Consider the following 17,891-nt stretch of genomic DNA (forward strand, 5'->3'; position numbering starts at 1 on the left):
CCAGTCCATTTGCTGACCCCAAATAGTGCTCTGGAGGAAAACATGTTCTAGGGGAAACCTTAGAACAAAAGGAGAGAGGAAGAAATCAGACTGAATTCTGGTGATGCAATATTCAGGTCGACTCTACATATCCTTTGTCATGGACTTTTTCTTTCAAATATGCGTGTGTATTTAAATGCCTAAAACACTAATTAAATAAAGACCCAAGTTGACCTCGCTGGGTTGAGGCCCAGTTTCAGATTATATAACCCCAGCTGCCCCAGGAATTCTCCAGCAATGCTGCTCACAGCCGCCTGGAAAATGACTGAATCAAGGGAAGTGAAACCATCGGAACAGGAGAAATAAAGCCAAAGTCTCCAAGGGAATGAATATCCTGCTTAAGGAAACTTACCTGGCCCGTCGGAACCTCCTATACCAACTTTTTATTTCACACCATTTTTTTCTTTTTTCTTGGGGGCAGAGAGGTTGTAAGAAGAGTAGCCAAACAAGTAATTGATATTGGGAGAATATCTAGATCCTCCAAATTAAAAAAAAAAAAGAAGAAAGAGAAGAAGAAAACACATGCTCATGCAAACCTGTTTCTCTTATGCCTTTTACAATTCCTTATTTAGAGAGAGAGCGAGAGAGACATACACAATTTACTGGTGCCTGGGGAAATGCTAAAATATATTTTGGGGCCTGGCTAAATAGAAATGCACTCTAAAAACACAGACACAGTATTGTTTTATCTGTTGCAAAAAAAAAATGTATTTGATTACTTGAGTAAAATTACAGTATCTCTGTTGTTAGTAAGTATTAAATGTTAAAGAAATTGGACCCCCCCCCTTCCTTTCAACTTTCCAAGAAAGTGCATGTAACAGTCCATTTTTTTTTTCTTCCATACCTAATACAAAATAAACAAACACTATACCTGCTCTCTTGATCAAGAAGAAGCATTTGCTCTTGTAAGGAACATATGTACATTTTAATGAAAGTGATATTTCTTTTTGTATATACAAGAGCATCTACATTTTCTCCACTGAAGGTTGTTCAAGATGCTATTCTTAGCAGCATTGTGAAATTCCAGCACACATTTTCTATTGTGAATATACCTACAAGGCAAAATGTTACGTCTTAGTTTCAACTACCAAAACAACACTTGTATTTTTCTCTAAAGAATTCTTCGTGCTTATCACTGTACAGAAACTTATTAACATTGAGGACGACTCAAGTAAAAAGCACAATACAAATAGCGGTTCAAAACTGAAAGGGTTAAATCTACAAAAAAAAAAAAAAGCAGGTTGAATTTTAGAAAAAAAAAACAAACACCCAAACCTTTCAAAGAACCACACAGTTCAGTCTGTACTTTCAGTCCTTTCCTTAAATTTGTTTCAAAAGATTAGACAATGTGTTTGCTGATAAAATTTTCCAGCAGGATCAAAGTATACATTTATATACAGATTTTATTAGAGATCTAATGCATCACTGAGGCATTGCATCAACACGAGATTCATATTAAACTGGATATAGAAAATAAGTTAATGCCAGATTAAGACCGCCTAGCAGGGCAACTTGCAATTGCCATAAATGTTACAGCAAGTTTACAGGACTCTAGTCAATTAGTATTTAGTCCAAAAATACAGAAGACCAAAGTTAACGCTTGCATTCTGTTTGCAAAGCCAGGTTATATCACTAATAAATAAGCTTTCTTAGAACTCTAGAAGTTGAACAAGGTACAAAAGAATGTCTTCAGAACGTTGTAGTTCAGAGATCTGTGGGTGGGGGGCAGGGGGGAGCTGTGGGGGAACCAGAAGTCGGGGGGCAGGGCAAGGAGGAGGAGGCAACCATGGGTCTCATTCTGAATGGGGGATGCGCTCTCTCCAGCCAGAGGGCCTTTAACTTGTGACGATCTCTTTGCTGTCTTCCATGAAGCGGGTGAAACGGAAGTTGGTTCCATTCTCGCTGCTTGCCATCTTCTCCAGGCCGGCCAGGGGCGCGCTGGGCTCTGAGTTCTGGAGCTGCTCCAGGTTTCCTGTCAGCCCACTAATAGGTGAGCTGCTTCCACTGCTCAGGCTTCCAGGAATTGGAGGGATGCCCCCATTCTGAATGACGGAGATCTCGTTGGCCTTCATCGCCAGCCCGTTGGAAAGCGCGGCTGCGTACTGATTCCAGAAACTGGAAGGATCCCCGCTTCCTGACCTGGCCGCCAAATCCTTCTGGAACATTTCTGGGAACTTGACGGGATTGCCTCCTAGAAATGTCATAGGGCCATCCACAGAGAGCCGGCGACCCCGGCGGGCGGGGGTGCTATTCCACATGTGAGTGCCCATGTGTACCTGGGATGCGGGAGAGAGGGGAGGAAGGGAGAAGGAAAAAAAGGGGAGAGAGAGGGAGAAGCTTAATAGTTGAATCTGTCTCAACTCACATCCCAACACTCGACAGGGCCAGTGGCCGCAGTGTCTATTCTTATTACATGCCGGGCAGTGGGAAGGGTAACAAGAACTGTCCACTCCAGTCTGCTAGTAATAAGGTGTCCACTCTCTGCAGCCCTGTTCCGCCTCTCCTCTGCCTGGGAAAGGATGCCTTACTTACTCCTTTTTTATTACCTGTATTTAGCTTATAATGGCCTTGAGCAAGCCAGTCAGTTGCAGATAGCTCCTTCTAGGGTGAGAATTATTATGTCCACTCTCATTGCCATGGCAAGAATTGTATCTGACACCCTTTACCCTATAAATGTCCTTTTCAGTTGGAAAGAGAGTGCCCCTCACTGATTGCCCAATGGAGGGCCTGTGCGTGCAACGAAAAAGCCAGAAAGTAATTATTCATCTCGCATTACTGGCAGCAATCTCTAGAGAAATACTCTGTCAACAGAAAAATGTACACAGTAAGAGCGCTCAACTGTTGCTCTAGAACTTAAGCATATTTGCTTTCTTTCCAACACGTATCAGTAGGAAATGTTGTATGATCAATTATCATAATACCCATTAGCAGAGTGGTGACGTTACTGTTTTTAGAAAGACAAACCACGCTGGACTGCAGAGTTATGAAAAAAATAGATGCCCATACAGAGGAGAACTGTAATTATTAAGTGGTATGGGCAGCACACAGGCCACATGGAGGTCTTTAATCAATACCCCATGGCAACTCGGGGCTGTCTGACCTGGTAGGTAGAGCAATTCATTAGGCGCACTTAGCGAGACAACAGGGCCAGGCCACTGCTTTGCTTAGGTACCAAATTATTCAAGGCGCTCTGACGTTCAGCAGGCTGCAGCCTGCCCTGGTCCCTGCCGTGATCCTGACCTGGATAGGCACCCACACTTCTCCAGATAAGCCACACAGCAGCCGGTTCTCTTGCGAGAACTTGCCTCCTGACTGTCTGGACCAAAGACTGGGAGCGTGCTTTATGAACCCTCAATGGCCTCGAAAGAAAGAAGGCTGCTGGGGTGGGTGTGGGTGAGGTGCAGATGGAGTGAAGTACCTTAAGATTGCCTTTTGTTGTGAAAGCTCTTCCACAAATAGTGCAAGCAAAGGGTTTCTCTCCAGTGTGAGTTCTCTCATGAATCTGCAGGGCACTCGATGAGGAGAAGGTCTTACCACACGTGTTGCAGTAGTGCTGTTTGGGGGTTCTCCTGGGCAGAGCTGGGAGCAGAACTGGGGACGTGGCAGAGGATGACAGAGGCCCAGAAGGGATGTGACTGGTGGGCGTGTCCTTACTGTCCTGAGGAGTCACATGCACGAAGCCGTTGACCTCTGTCTTGATGAGAGATGCCAACGAGTTGGCGGGAATCACCGCCGAGTTCTGATTGGGGCCAAGGTTGGAACTGGGCTCAAAGAGCTGTGATGGTAGATCCCGCATCTGATGTGTCAACATGTGTTGCTTCAAATTACCCTTGGTGGAAAAGCCACGATTGCAGACTGTGCAAATAAATGGTCTCTCTTTGGTATGACTTCTGTAGTGAATGTCCAAGGCACTCTGACAAGCAAAGGTTTTGCCACAAATGTCACAAGCGGTGTTTTTAAATTTACCCCGGTCTCTGAAAGGGAAGAGGATTCCCAAAGAATCTTCTTTGATGATTTTCTCTGTGTGACTAGATGTCAAATCCAGAGCCCCACCATTCACTGGGGCGGGAGACAAACCATTGGCAAACTCACTTGCCCCTGCTCTCTGCAGCTTCTCCTCGGCGCTGGGCGACTTGTGGAATTCCTGGGTGCTGTTGGATGGGGACAGAGCCTGCATGGAGGAGGTAGACTCTGAGATGGCCGGGCTGCCTGCACTTTGGCTCTCCATGTCGCCACCCACCGAGGATGAATCGTTGGTCAGGACGTCCCCCTCGACTGACCCGTTCTCCACCGACTTCAGGCTGGCCTGCAGCTGCTCTGCCAGGCCAGCATTGATCATCTTCATCTGATTTTCCAAAGCGGCGATGCTTGACATCTCTAGAGGCAAAGGCGAGGAAGACAGGCTGTCTTGGGACGCGTCTGCAGACTTGGGCGTGTCCGGGATGCTGCCCTCGGGACAGTCTTCCATGTTTTCATCGGAGAAGGTGTCTAGGTCATCAAAATTTTTCTCATCAAAGGAGCCCGTGTCGGACTCCATGGACTCGGGGTAGCTGTCAGGGACCGGGGTGTTGGGGATCTGGCCCCCCATGTGCATTCGGATGTGCTGCTGTAGGACCACGGCGTTGGTGAACTTCTTCTGGCAGATGGGGCAGGAATGCTGGACTCTGAGCGGGGGCATAGCTCGATGGACGCTGTAGTGGGTCTTCAGGTTCCCTTTCGTGGTGAAAGCCCGGCCGCAGATCTTACATTTGAAGGGCCTCTCCCCGGTGTGGGTGCGGTAGTGCATCTTCAAGGCGCTCTGACAGCTGAGGACCCGGTGGCAGATGACGCACTCATTGGGGTCAGTGGCCTTCTTGTCAATGTTTTCCACCAGTTGCTGAAGCTTGGATGTTTCTGAGGCCTGGGCTGAGTCCAAGAGTCCCCCAAAGGGAAACTTCGCCTTGAACTGCTCGGACATGAGCGGCAACAGAGGGTTGGTGAAAGTCGAAGCACTGCCAGGACCGCCGTCAGATGCCAGGGAGCTCAGCACGCAGGCGTTCGGGGCTGAGGCCGAGCTGGGGACCACACCACTCTCTTCGCTTTTGCCGCCGGGAGGGGGCGCAGTGGGGCCTTCCGCTTCCTCCGGGAGCCCACCCGGGTTTCTCGCCGCCGGCTCGGGGGCCCCTGAGTCGCTTGTGACGGAGCCCGGGGGGCTGGCAGCAGAATGGCTGATGGGGATGGGGGCTGGCTCTTCAGTCTTGATGAAGGGGGTGAGGTTCGGGAGGGTGGGGGGCAATGGCAGGCCGACAGAAGTGGTCAGGGTGGGCAGGACGGGTTTGGTGTCTAGCCAGCTGGTGACCGGCTTTTCTGGAGGGATAGACATGCCGTAGGGGATGCCGGTACTGGTGGGTATGTTGTCCAAATGCTCAGGCACGGGGTAGGGGTTCATCTGGATATGAGGGTACTTCTCTTTGTGGCGCTGAAAGTGGACTTTGAGGTTCCCCTTGGTGGAGAACCTGTTCCCGCAGATGTTGCACTTGAACGGCCTCTCTCCGGTGTGGGAACGAAGATGGATCTGCAAGGCACTGTCGCTTCCGAAGACCTTTGCACAGAACCTGCACTTGTGTTTGAAGAACGCCTCATCCGAAGCACTCTTGGCCTCGAAGGCGGTGACATTTGGTGGCTTGCTTTTTCTTTGCTGGGCCAAGGCGGACAAGGGGTTTAAATCCTCTGCTGTCGTTCCAATGTTGGGCAAAGGGCTGGGGAAAACCGAGTTAGCGGGGGCCGGCTGAGGTAGAAGTGGATTAGATGCAGGACTCAACAGACTGCTTATTGCAAAAGCTGGTGAGGATGAGGCAGAGGCCGCGGGGTTGCTGGTGTGGGAGGCGCCCACGCTCGAAGCCACTTTTTCCGAGGATGGGGTGGGAACTGCTGCCGCCAATATGTGAACGCTGGGGGAAGAGCCGCTGTGTGGGGGGGCGATGGTGTTGCCGGAACTGCTCTGAGGTAGCTGGATGGGGGGGAGCTGTTTCACACCGCTGATGCTGGCAGACTGGCTCGCGAGGCTCTGTGCTAACCCAGCTGCCGCCGCCAGCTGCTGAGATAAATGGGAGCTGAGGGTGGACAAGGGGTTGGCAGATGTTCGTAAAGTACCTGGAGAAGGACTGGAAGAGGTTGGCAGGTCTGCATTCTGAGAAGCCAACAGCAATATTTGGTGACGAATCTGTTCGATCAGTTGCAGCTGGTGGATCTGTTGCTGCTGCAGAGCTAAGAGCTGCTCCATCAGGGCCGGGACGGCCAGCTTGCCCCCGGAGGCCCCATTGCATCTCGCTTCTTGGGAGAACTGGGCCACTGCCACCTTGGTGCTCTGGAGGTTCTCGATGATGACATTGCTGTTGATCACGGAGAAGTTGCCCAGTGTTGTCAGGTCCCCGAGTTGAGGTAGAGAGGTTGTGATCGCTGAGGTACCTGCGCCGGAGCTGCTGCTGCTGCAGCTAGGGGGGACGCTGCTGTCGCCACCACTGCTCAGAGGCCCACTGGCGCCTTTGGGAGCTGCTGGGGCCTCCACCTCCATGGACTCTTCCCTGTCCGGTGCCTGGGCTTCAGCCAGGTCGCTGCACTCTCCTTGCTCTGTTTTGTTAGCTGTGTCATTCATTTGTTCCTGGGGATGATCGGGAGTGGGGCTGGGGCTTGAGAAGGTTTCAGGTGGGGAGGCTGGACTTTCATTTATGATTAGAACTAATTGGTTTTTAGTACAGTTCTTCTTGTGGAGCAGAAGATCTGACAATTCGAAGAACTCGGCGCAGCACCGGCCACAGACGTGGGCATCCTTGCTCTTAGTGGTGCGGCTGGGTTGACCCTTCTCTGTGTCTCCTGCCAACATGAAAAGGAGCAGGATTAGCAACGAAGCCAGGACACCCAGAGTCATCCAGGACTTCAAAAAAAGAGAGAATGGGGGTGGATCAACTTCTTTTCTCCCTGCAAAACTCAAAAAACTATGGCCCCAGAAAACCAATCAATATTCCTTAAGAATGTTCTTGATTAAATGTTTAGGCTGTTGGAGGACTCCCTATCAATCTGGTATCTCCGAGAGCCGCAGCCTTCAGGTAATCCATCAAAATATAAAATACTATGAACTGCAGACATTGGTGCATAATGAAATTCCATAGCAAAATATTGATTTCCAATATTTTATACACCTTATTGTCTACTCATCCATCCAGAGAGGGTCCAGCCACCATCCTGAGGACTTATTAGGCTCTTGAGTTTCTGTCAACCTTATTCATTTTCAGCTGATTCAAAGATATCTGTGACAGTTTGTTCTGTCACTAAACTAATTTGTAGTCATTCAGGTTCCAATCAGTGGTTGACAAGGGGAAAAAAAAATGCCTATCACCAAGGTGAAGACTGACAACTTGAAAATCACCTCCAGCCCCTACCTGGAACCTGAGCTACGTCTGATCTGTGACAAACACACTTTAGCCACATCAGTAACAAATTCTCTGGACACTCAAGACTCAGCTGAATACAAGAGAAAGCAAAGACACACACACACACACACACACACACACACACAAGAAACACAATGATCAAAATCCATTACAAGGTCTGCCTGGCACCTATATATCAGAGTGTGGCATGTTTATTTTTAAAATTAAAGAATGCAACTGGCTACCATCCCACTAATCAAGGAATATATGCCACTATGCTCCAAATGGCAACATTATGCCTGTAAATAGTTCATCAAAAGTGCTCTTTCTATCTATAAAAACTGGCAAAAGATTTACATTTCTGATTAAATATCAACTTAAAGAAAGATGTGCAGTTAAGGGGAAGTGAAGAAATAATTCTTGTTTTCTAGTTTGGAAATGCTTTGCAATTCTCCTTGTCTGAAATGCCTTTAAAAACAGTTTGCTCTTAACTGTTATCAATTGTTTAACAGATTGTCCTGAACCTTTCATTATAAAATCCCTTTATTTCATGTTTGTTTCCACTGGTTGCTCAGATTTCTTCTCACTAAGATCCATTTGTAAATTAAACATAAAAATCTCCAACTCCAAGCTAACATCCTATTCAAAGACAGGATGGCGTCCCATTGTTTGCCCAGCATGGGGAACACCAACTTCTGTTGTACAAATGGTGTGTGGTCATCTCTGTAGGCTGTGAAAAAAAAAAAAACTGTTTAATTCAAGGATTACCTCCCTGCATGCTTTTCTGCAGAACTGAATCAGATAATAGTTAGTTTCCATGACTTCCAAATTGAATCTCCCAGAAAACTTGCAGGGAAAGAAAAAAAAAAAAACTAACAGCAAATATGAATAAATGCAAAATCAAAATTCTGCTTTTTTCAGTAAACTTAGAGTTGAGTCAAAAGAGTCAGCCATTTGCCTCTTTGCAGTAAACATAAAAAAACAAAAAACAAAAAATCTTGAGTAGTTTTACTTTCCAGAAAATATAATTAATACCCAAATACTAACTTTTAAAAATTCCTTAACTCTGTTTGCCTTGAGTGATGCCGTAGATGATTAGAAACTCTGGTAAAGTATGCCAAATGTATGCACACTTTATTCACTGGGAGGGTTATTTGAGTAGCTAAGTTATACTTAACAAGCTAGCTTCCTTAATACCCATCTTTTAATCTCTGTAAGGGTATAGTGCAAAATGCATTAACAATACCAAACAAATCTTGGTTGGAGCAGAAAATACCAATAATGATTCAGTTGTAATTTAATGTTTAATCATCCTAATTGGCACAGGATTCCTCTGCACATTCAAGGTGCTGTTTTAAGCTCTGTCTCTCGCCTTACTTAAAAATAATGTAAACAAAATATTAAACGAAATTCGTTAAAGTTATGTTGCTTAACTGGGGACGAAAATAATGTGACAAAAATTCTGTTTAAAGCTTCTTATTTTGACAACCAATTTTAAATGATGCATCCATTTCAGATGCTTATTTTAAACTAGGAAATGCAATTCCTAATATATTCAACCGAAATGTTATTTCTTTCTCTTTGCACATTTCCATATGTAATGGTTATGTTTCCATCTACTTTTACAGCCAATTATGAAGGAACAAAAGCTATTCTGTTTGTTCACACATTTTCAACAAAATGCATTAAAACTATTATGTCAGCATGTTCTATTAAGCTCTGCATTCAGTGGAAAATACTTTTCAACCAGCTCACATTTATCAAAACATAAAGCCACTTTAAAACACAGTTTTGCTTGGTCAGCTGGGCTTAGACAAATAATGACAGATTCAGAACTAAATAACTAGCAAGGGAAATCAGAAAACTGACTTCATCAATTGTACACATTACAATGTAGTTGCTTCAAATATTTAGCACATCTGTGCTCACGATTAAAGGGCATTTTTAATTCTTTATAACTTGCAAACATCTGATATTCTCATAATATAGAGAAAATTTTAAAAAGGTTACTTTACAGGATTTAGCTGGTTATTACTTTCCTGTGCGCCAATTCTTCATTTGTGCTGCTTCAAGACTCACTTGAGAATTTTCAAGTTTTTCGACCTGAACATTTTTATATTTAGGGTTGTGCTAACTGGAAGGAAAATATAGACACTTAAAAATAAGTGCCTGCTTGCTTCTAAGAAAGAGACTGTGTTAAAAAAGCTGCCCATATTTTAGCTTAGATTTTCACAACATTTTAATAAGCTGACATTTGATCTCACTGTAGAGTCAACTAATTTAATTTCCTGATGTTTATGAACACCAAAAAAAAAAAAAAAATTCTGATACCTATTTCGATTTATTTCAAAAGCAGGTGTCACTACATTATAATAGTTCTTAACTTTAAATCTATCTGCCTTCTGAACAGAATTCCCATGAAACAGCTTTATATGAAAAAAAAGAAAAGGACAAAACATGAGGTCTAGTTTGAATCTTTAACTACCAAAGGGAATATTTTAAGTCGTAATAAGATGTACACACACATACACACATCATAAACTAACATATTCTAATTCATTTTTTTGACCGTCTGGCTATCTTGTATTTCTCTCAATAATCTGTTACACAAGGTTGCAACTGGTGACTCCATTACAGTAAATACAGTTGCCTTGTTCCCTGTACTATAGTGAAAACAATATTCTAGTCCCTCTTTATGGATTATTCATACAAATTAATTTTGTCATCGTGGTCATACAGGAAAATTTAAGAAGAGGTGGTTTTCTAAGTATGTACACACAAAAAGATTTTTGGAATTTTCTGGGTTTCTTTTACCCACTCTGGGCCAGAGGAAGAGGTGATCTTCTAGCTGTATCCAATTTATATGAAAATCCCAGATGTTTTAGTTCTCATTGTACTATTTAGGTTCTTGATGCCCAATTCAAATATGTCAGCTTTTCATCATCTGAACTCAACACTGCAGAATAGGAGGCAGAAAATTGAAGTGTTCCAGTATATCTGTCTGCTGAGAAAACAAAAATAAAACTATGCTCCATACTGAAAGGTTTAGCCAGCCAGGAAAACAAAACAACAGCCCTACTGTACCATGCTGAGTTTTCTTTTTTTGGAGCTTCTCAGAAAGACCCTTCGCTTGACTTCCCAGTACCTTCAGATCACATTAACGTTTTTAAGAAAACCTCGCAAGATTATGATCTTGGAGCCTATAGTTTTAACTGGCTGTTCCTTTTGGTAGACCAATTTCGAAAGGCTATCACAAACATTTCTGATTGATTGATTTTTCTTTTTCTTTTTCTTGCACAGACCTGGGAAAAACCTGCATTTGAACGTTCAGCTTGAGATTCCACCGCAATTTAAACACTGCCACATATGCTCTGCATGTTTTCTGTAATGTCTTAAGTTTCTTCTGTGAGATCTGTAGCCAGATGACACATTTTACTGGCTCCCTTCAAGTCCCCTCAGTGTTCTGCCTGGGATTAGCGTGTTCTCGAGTGGAAGAATACAAGGGGAAATCTCTGACAAAATAACAACACGGACAAGACAGTCCTTTGAAAATTGTGATACCAGCCCACCTAATGTACACAATAAATGAAAGGGGGAAAATATCTTCCCCTTGGATGAATCAAACTGAACACTAGATGGGGTTCCAGTTGCAAGGGTTTGTTCAAAAACTTCTTTGTGGCTTTCCTCTTCCAGTGACGCGTAAAAGAGACTGCTTAAGGCGAGATCTAAACTTTGACTACATAAACATTGGCAAAGGCACAAGAAACTAAATCCCTGTTGTTTGAGGGTAAAACTGAGCTATGGGAACTACCTGTCAATCTTCCCCTTTGGGGGTCTGGCATCTGAGGGTGACAGGGGAATAAGGTTAGGAAAAGAAGCCAAGCTGATAAGGTGAAACTAAAATAAACTCCGAACTTCCTGCTAAGTGACTAGCAAGACTCAATTTGGGGGTCACTGGGAAGATACTGAAGGACATATTATGATCTGGACCTTGTCACCTCTGCATGGGAGGAGGCTAGCAAAGGTTAAAACAGCTCCACACATCTACGTTTTCCAAAGCCTGGCACAGCGACTTTTTTCTTTTGGAGGGGGAGGGGTGCTGGTTCTTGGGATAATTTACCACCTCCTCCCTTCAAATGCTCCATGACTGCCCTTTTGGTAATCTAAGAATATTTGGGAAGACTGGGTGAGTGGTATCAGGAGGTACCTTAGAAAAACCGAATTAAGTCTGCAGAAGGAATTAGTTCTGGCTACTCCACTGAGCTTGGCTTTTCTCAATTTCAAAAAACTGAACTGCTGGTCTACCTAATTCCCACCCCCCCCCCCACTTTTCCGTGAGAGCTCTGCCTCAAAAATTCAGATTTTTGCTTTCCAAAGGACTGTGGGTCAAGATAACTTGCTACCTGCCAAAGCAGAAAGAAATGAAATAAAGTCCCCAAAGAATAACCTATAAATTGACACTTGTGCTTATAAACCATAGGTGAACCTGGATGTAAAATAAACCACAAGACATTCTGTGTCACAAATTCACTTTCATGCACACTCTCTCATGTCCTTCCACCTTCCGCTTGCTTGTGTTTGTTTGTTTGTAACATTTTAGGAAGTATGTAAGGCCTCCAGCAAATCCCCCCAAGCAGCTTGCATTTTCTCATCCAAAATCTTCCATGATGCCACCAACTTAAAATAGGCCTGATTAAACAGGAGTTCTTTGCAACTGCCTTATCATGCAGGTGTCGTTTTTTCAAAAAAAGCAATTAATTATAGTTCTCTCTAACCTTTTGGGCCCAGAAATCTATGTGTTGCCATTAAGCTGCTCACAATGAGTAAATTACTTTGGTAAATAATAGAATTTCATTGTTAATATAAATAAGAGGAATTTTTTGTGATACTTTATATGAGAGGCAGTGTTTTATCTGCAGTGTTTTTATCTTTCTTCCAATATGATCTTTTCCTTGAAAAAGCTGGGCACAGAAGTACTTTCTTAATAAATGAATGGAGTATGAGTGGGCCAAACATGTCGTTCCAGGAATCTTAAAACTACACAAGGAAGAAAAAGCCAACGCACACATATATACACACACCTGAAATCCGAATCGCTAGTAAAGAATCCACATACAAAATCATCCCATTCTAATGTTCTCTTTCCTCAAAATTATTTACCTTGCTAAACAATTTTCCCAGTGGCAGTCATCTTTCTACAAGTAACTCGAGACTTGTTGAATATCATTTAAGAGACAAGTAATAAGTGCCATACTCTTGGTTTCATAAGAAACAGTAAAAATCTCCCCGTTTATTTTAGGAGAGTATATAGCAGCACCAAAAATAGAATTAAAATATGAACATCATTAGACTGACCAAATGATCTTGTTTCTTGAACTTGTTCTGATGAAGTTATCCTGGAGATTGCTGAGCCTACCTTGGATTTTCTTTGTACGCACGCACACGCTCAAACACACACAGGAGTGACAAGCCGCACAGTAAGCCTGACTACTCCCAGCCTTGGGAGTTGCTCCTTCAGGGCAACTGTAACGGGGGTGCCTACAAACTTTTCTATGTCTCACTCTGGACCAAAGTCATGAAATCGGAGGTGCCAGCTTCTGCTGAGGGCACCACCAACTAGGTTTAATTTGATAGGTTCAACATTTCCTTTGCCATGTTTTAAGCCCATCTCAGGAAAGAAAAAAAAAAGTAACCACAGTGTTTAAGGAAGGTTAATCTTCTAAAAATTTAACAACTTTCATGTAGATTAAACAAACCAACCCGCAAACTGAAACACAGAACTCCAATGACTCCTTGAAGTGTGTGTTCTGTGCGGACAGGAGAATGGGTGGCTGGATACAGTGTGTGAAAGGTGGTGACTTTTTAAAGGTAACTTGGAGACATGATTGCTCAGTTCTCTATCTCACAACTACTCCCAAATAAAAAGAATTGGAGTGTGTAAGGCCCTCCAGTAAAATCAGACATGGAGGAGGATTAGTTGTGTACTAATATTATTACAACATACTAAATCCTGTAACCCTATTACAAAATCTACCCTCTAGGCAGTTTCTCCCAAACTTATTGTTCAACCATGTAAAAACAGTCATAACCTAAAACCATTACAACTGGAGAAATGGAGGGGGGTGGGGAGAGGGGAGTGTTTCCTATGGTGCCCCTACCAGTTTTCTGCTTCTTAGGACAATGAACCAGCTTTTGGGGATAAAAAAGAAAGAAAAAGGAAAGGAAGGAAGGAATAAAGTAAAAGAAAGAGAAAAAAGAAAGAAAGGAAACTTGATGCAACTTAACTAACTTACCTCAAAGCCCAAATAAACCAAAAAAACAGTCCTAATAAATAATAATGGTCAGAGGTAGTGAACTTTTATGCTATCGCTTTATGAGAAGCCTTAACTATTAAAAATTCCGGATTCAGAAGGCGACAGGAAAAAGGTAAAGCTCTAGCAAGCATCAATTCTCTGCGAATCCCAAGTCTTTATTTTTTCCCCCTTTTTTGAAAATATATAAAATCAGTACACATTAATTTAAAAAAAAGACTTAAAAATAAATCTTTCCTCTCCTCCGGTTAGGTTTGGTCCTTTAAAAACTGTTGACTTTTAACAGTATTACAGTGAGGAAGATCTCACCAGAAACTTTAGCAAAGATGGTGTGGGGGCGAGATGCAGAAGAAACCAGCTGGGAAAACCCGGAAAAATACTGCGGCGGCGGCCTTGGATAATTTCACCTCGCTGTACCTTGAGTACCCAGTCTCGCCTGGGGTGGAAAGCGGGGATCACGGGTTCTCAGGGGACTGAGAAATCAGAGGCTCTGGATAAGGCTTGAAGCTTGAGAAAGTACTGGGGTGGAGGGGGCCAAATATTGTACACAGATATCTTTATCTGTCTGTTCTCCCCGCTTTCTTACAGGGATCACCCCCCTCAACAGAAGTCCCCTTTCCCGACAGCCGGGGTGAAGTGGGTGGGAGTCCCTCGACTTCTCCGCCTGGGTCCCTGCGCCCCAGCTCTGCAGAGAAGCAGGCCTCTAAGGAAGGACCCGAGGACCGTGAGGGCCGGGCGGCCGCAGAGTTTGGAGGACGGAGGTACCGACCAAAGGGCAGGCTTCCGAGCCCTATCGGGATCCAGCTCCCTCCTCTACACCCCAAAATGACGCCGGGGACTGGAGCAACCCGAGAGACATCCCGAGTCGCGGATACAGCTCGGGGGTTGCCCCTCGAATCTCCGCAGCCGAGAGGCGAGCACTGTGCCGGCGAACCGAGCCCGGGGCGCCGCTCCATCGCCTCCGGCCTTGGGCCTGGGAGTTCGGAGGCCCCTAAAGTGTAATATTTTTTAGCGATAAAAAGGGACTCAAGGTGTCTGCCCTCCCTACCCTCAATTCCCTGCCCGGATTTCTGCCACTCTCGGCCTTAGCTCCGTCACACAAACTTTGTTCTGGACTTGTTCGCTCCCTTTGGGACCCGGCAGTTGTAGCCTCCATCGGAGGAAGCGAGTGCCTCTGTTTTAGGGGGACTCCCTCGTGGCTAGATAGCCCACCCCACCTCCAGCTCTGGAGAACGACCCTTACTACTCCTGGAAGTGCGAGGTACCACGATCCTTAGCGGGAGCCGACCGACTCTAAAGATTTCTTGGGGGCGCCGAGTGTTCATGTGTTGGGAGAAGAGAGGCGGGGATCAAGTGGGATAGCCGGACCCCGACACTTTCCCCGTCTGCCTGCACTCTGTCTGGGGAGCCTCCGACAGCAAAGAGCACTCTCCAACACGGCCTCTACCCCCGCGTGTCAGGCACGCTCGCCCCAATACAGGTTCCCATCTTCTTGGAACTCCGAACTCCCACAGGCACCCCATTCCGCGGCGCGGGCCCAGGAGGAATGGGAGCGCTGGGGAATGGGGGGAGCGCGGCGCAGGGAGCTCCCCTCCACGTTTCAAGTTCAGGCCGGAGCACAAAGTAAACTTCCTTCCCGCAGGCAGCAGGACCAGGGCGGCGGAGGCCAGGCCGGGCCTCGGGCGCTGGCCGGGGAGCGAGTGGAGCACCGCGCAGGCAGGCGCCGACGCCTCTGTCCGCACCCGCGCCCCAGCCGCAGCTCGGAGGGTCCCGGGATCCGCTCCCAGGGACAGCCGGGACGCAGGAGCAAGGCCGGCGAGCCCCCTCTCCTCCCCGCAGGAGGACCCAACAACTCCGGAAAGATCCTGCCTGGAGAAGTGTTTGCTTTCCTCGGGGCAGGGGGGTTGGGGGTGGGGAAGCCCAGCAAAGGCAAATTGAAATTAAAAAAAAAAAATCGCGGAGTCGAAATGGTGATTCGGGTCGCGGCGGCTGGGCGGTGGGCGCGGGGGCCAGCCGCGTGTGCGTGGGTGCGAGTGTGCGTGAGTGTGAGTGCTAGTACGTGTGTGCGCGTGTGTGTCCGCGGCGCGGGCCGGAGCACTCACCATCTCGCCGGGGGAGCGAGGCCACTTCGGGGTCGGATTGGAAATGTTGAGGCTTCGCTTGCTTCCTCCGCGACATGCTGGCTCAAACATCAGCTGGGGCAGAATAAAAAATTACTAAAAAAAAATCTTCTCAAAATTACGGAAATCGAGCGGCGGCGGCGGCGGCGGCTCCCCCCGCCCGCCGGCCCGCCCGCCCCCTCCCCGGCTCCCCGGCCCCGGGCGCAGCGCGCATGTGTCCTGCTATAATTATGATTATCAATAATGCATTGCGATTAATCATAGAGGGGCTCTTTGAAAGGCGATTGGCACCGGGCCAGCGCTATTCAAACCCGCTCGCCTTAATCAATTAGTTCGTGATTTGCTGCAGACCCCTGTCTCTCCGCGCGCTGGCCCAATAAGCCGGCCGCGGGGCTGGCTCTGCGAGCCGCGCCGCCCGACACTGGGTTAACCCTCTTCGCGACCGCCCGGGACTCCGCGGCCGGGCCGCCGGGGGCCTGCCTCCTCGCCTCTGAGCACCCGGCGCCCCGGCCTGCGCCCCCCTCCCTCCCTCGGCCCCCCCATCCCGGGCTGGGCCGACCCAAATTAGCATGCCCTCCCCGAAATTAAGCCTCCCCGGGTGGGGGGGGTGGGGCCGGGCGGCGGGGGCTGGGGACCCGGGCTGCGGGCGCGCGGCGAACTTTCCAACTCCGGCGCTAAGCGCGCCGGCCCGCGGGGGGAGGGAGTCCCGTGGCGGGATTTGGGGGGAGGAAGTCCCGTTTCGTGAGTGTTTCTTCGTTTCTTTAAGAGCTACCAGAAAGCAGCCCACCCCCACCCCCATTAAAAAAAAAAAATAAGCGAGTGGGGAAGAGCCAGCCCCACGCCGGTCCGCCTCCCGCCTGCCGCCCGGCCTCCCTCCCGCTCGCCGCCTGGCTCGGCGCTCCTTCGCCCCGAGTTCTCCATCCCCTGGATCCCGGGCTCGCGGGGGCGCGGAGAAGAGGACCAAGGAAAGGTTTGGGAACGTGATGGGTTTGGGGCTTTGGGGGGGGGGGGGAGGGGCAGCTCTCCGCCACCCCGTTCCTCCTCAGAGGGCCCAGATCCTCCAGCTTCTCGCTTGCTCCCTCGCTCCCTTTCTCTACCTCGGACATTCCCAGGACAATTAGGGCTTAAGTTTTCGGGAGAAGCGGCCCCGAGCCCGTGGGATAAGGGGGCGGCCCGGCTCCGCCCAGGACCCCTCCCGGACCTCCCCCTCGGCTGCCCCGGTTGGCTGCAGGGCGCGTCACTCCGCGGGGAGGCGGCGGCGGCGGTGGCGCCGCCGAGCCCAGGGCGGGCGGCGAGCGGGGACCGGCCTGGGATCCGAGTTCAGCTCCAGCCGGGGGGAGGGGAGGGGCCGCCGCTTACCCAGCACGCTGCAACCCTCCCCTGGCCTCGCGAGGCGCGGGCCTGCCCCGCCGGGCTCCGGGCACGGCCAGTCCCCGGGACCCGGCGGCCTCTTCGTCCTGGGGGAGCGGGCCGTGCCCCAGGCTCTTGGCGACGAGGTGGCCGCGCTGAGCCTGGAGAGAGGGGGGTCCTTGTCCGCAGCTGTCTGGCCCCGCAGAAGCTCGCCTCCACTTCTCAGGCACTTGCTGAGCGCGGCACCCAAACTTTTCGCACCAGCTCCATCTCCCCAGGCTTTGAGGCAGCGTTCCCACCCGCGCCCCTGAGCCTGGAGTGGGGATCCCGGAGCCCGCACTTTGTCCTCTGGGCTCGGGCCCCCGCGAACCTGAGGCTCAGTCCTCGGCTCAGCCTAGCTCTTCCCCCTTGCGCCTCAGGGTCTCCTCGCTCCTGGTTCCCGAAGTCTTGCGCCCGAGGGACACTCTAAACTTCGGTTGAGTAATGGGGACGGGGAGGAGGGGAGGTGCAGATACACAATCCCTGCCCTATCTCGCGATCGGGAAAGGAGAGGGCTCATAAGGACGCCCCAATTCGGGAGCGCCCTGGAGCCTGGAGAGCGATATAGTCAGTTCGCGCGAAGTGGGCACCAGTCTTCCGAGTAGAGTTTCGGGTGCTCCGGA

The 17,891-nt window shown here is 48.1% G+C and overlaps 1 protein-coding gene across 1 annotated transcript; it reads right to left on the minus strand.

Annotated features, from left to right (window-relative positions):
- Positions 1-1,874: 1,874 nt before the first annotated feature.
- On the minus strand, positions 1,875-15,937 carry SALL1 (spalt like transcription factor 1). The gene is made up of 3 exons (XM_052656543.1): positions 15,862-15,937; positions 3,458-6,891; positions 1,875-2,315 (listed from the first exon to the last, which is right to left on the minus strand). The coding sequence occupies exons 1-3, from the start codon at positions 15,935-15,937 to the stop codon at positions 1,875-1,877; spliced, it is 3,951 nt and encodes a 1,316-aa protein (XP_052512503.1).
- Positions 15,938-17,891: the final 1,954 nt, after the last annotated feature.

Source organism: Budorcas taxicolor, chromosome 18 (assembly GCF_023091745.1).
Source record: "Budorcas taxicolor isolate Tak-1 chromosome 18, Takin1.1, whole genome shotgun sequence".
NCBI lineage: Eukaryota > Metazoa > Chordata > Mammalia > Artiodactyla > Bovidae > Budorcas > Budorcas taxicolor.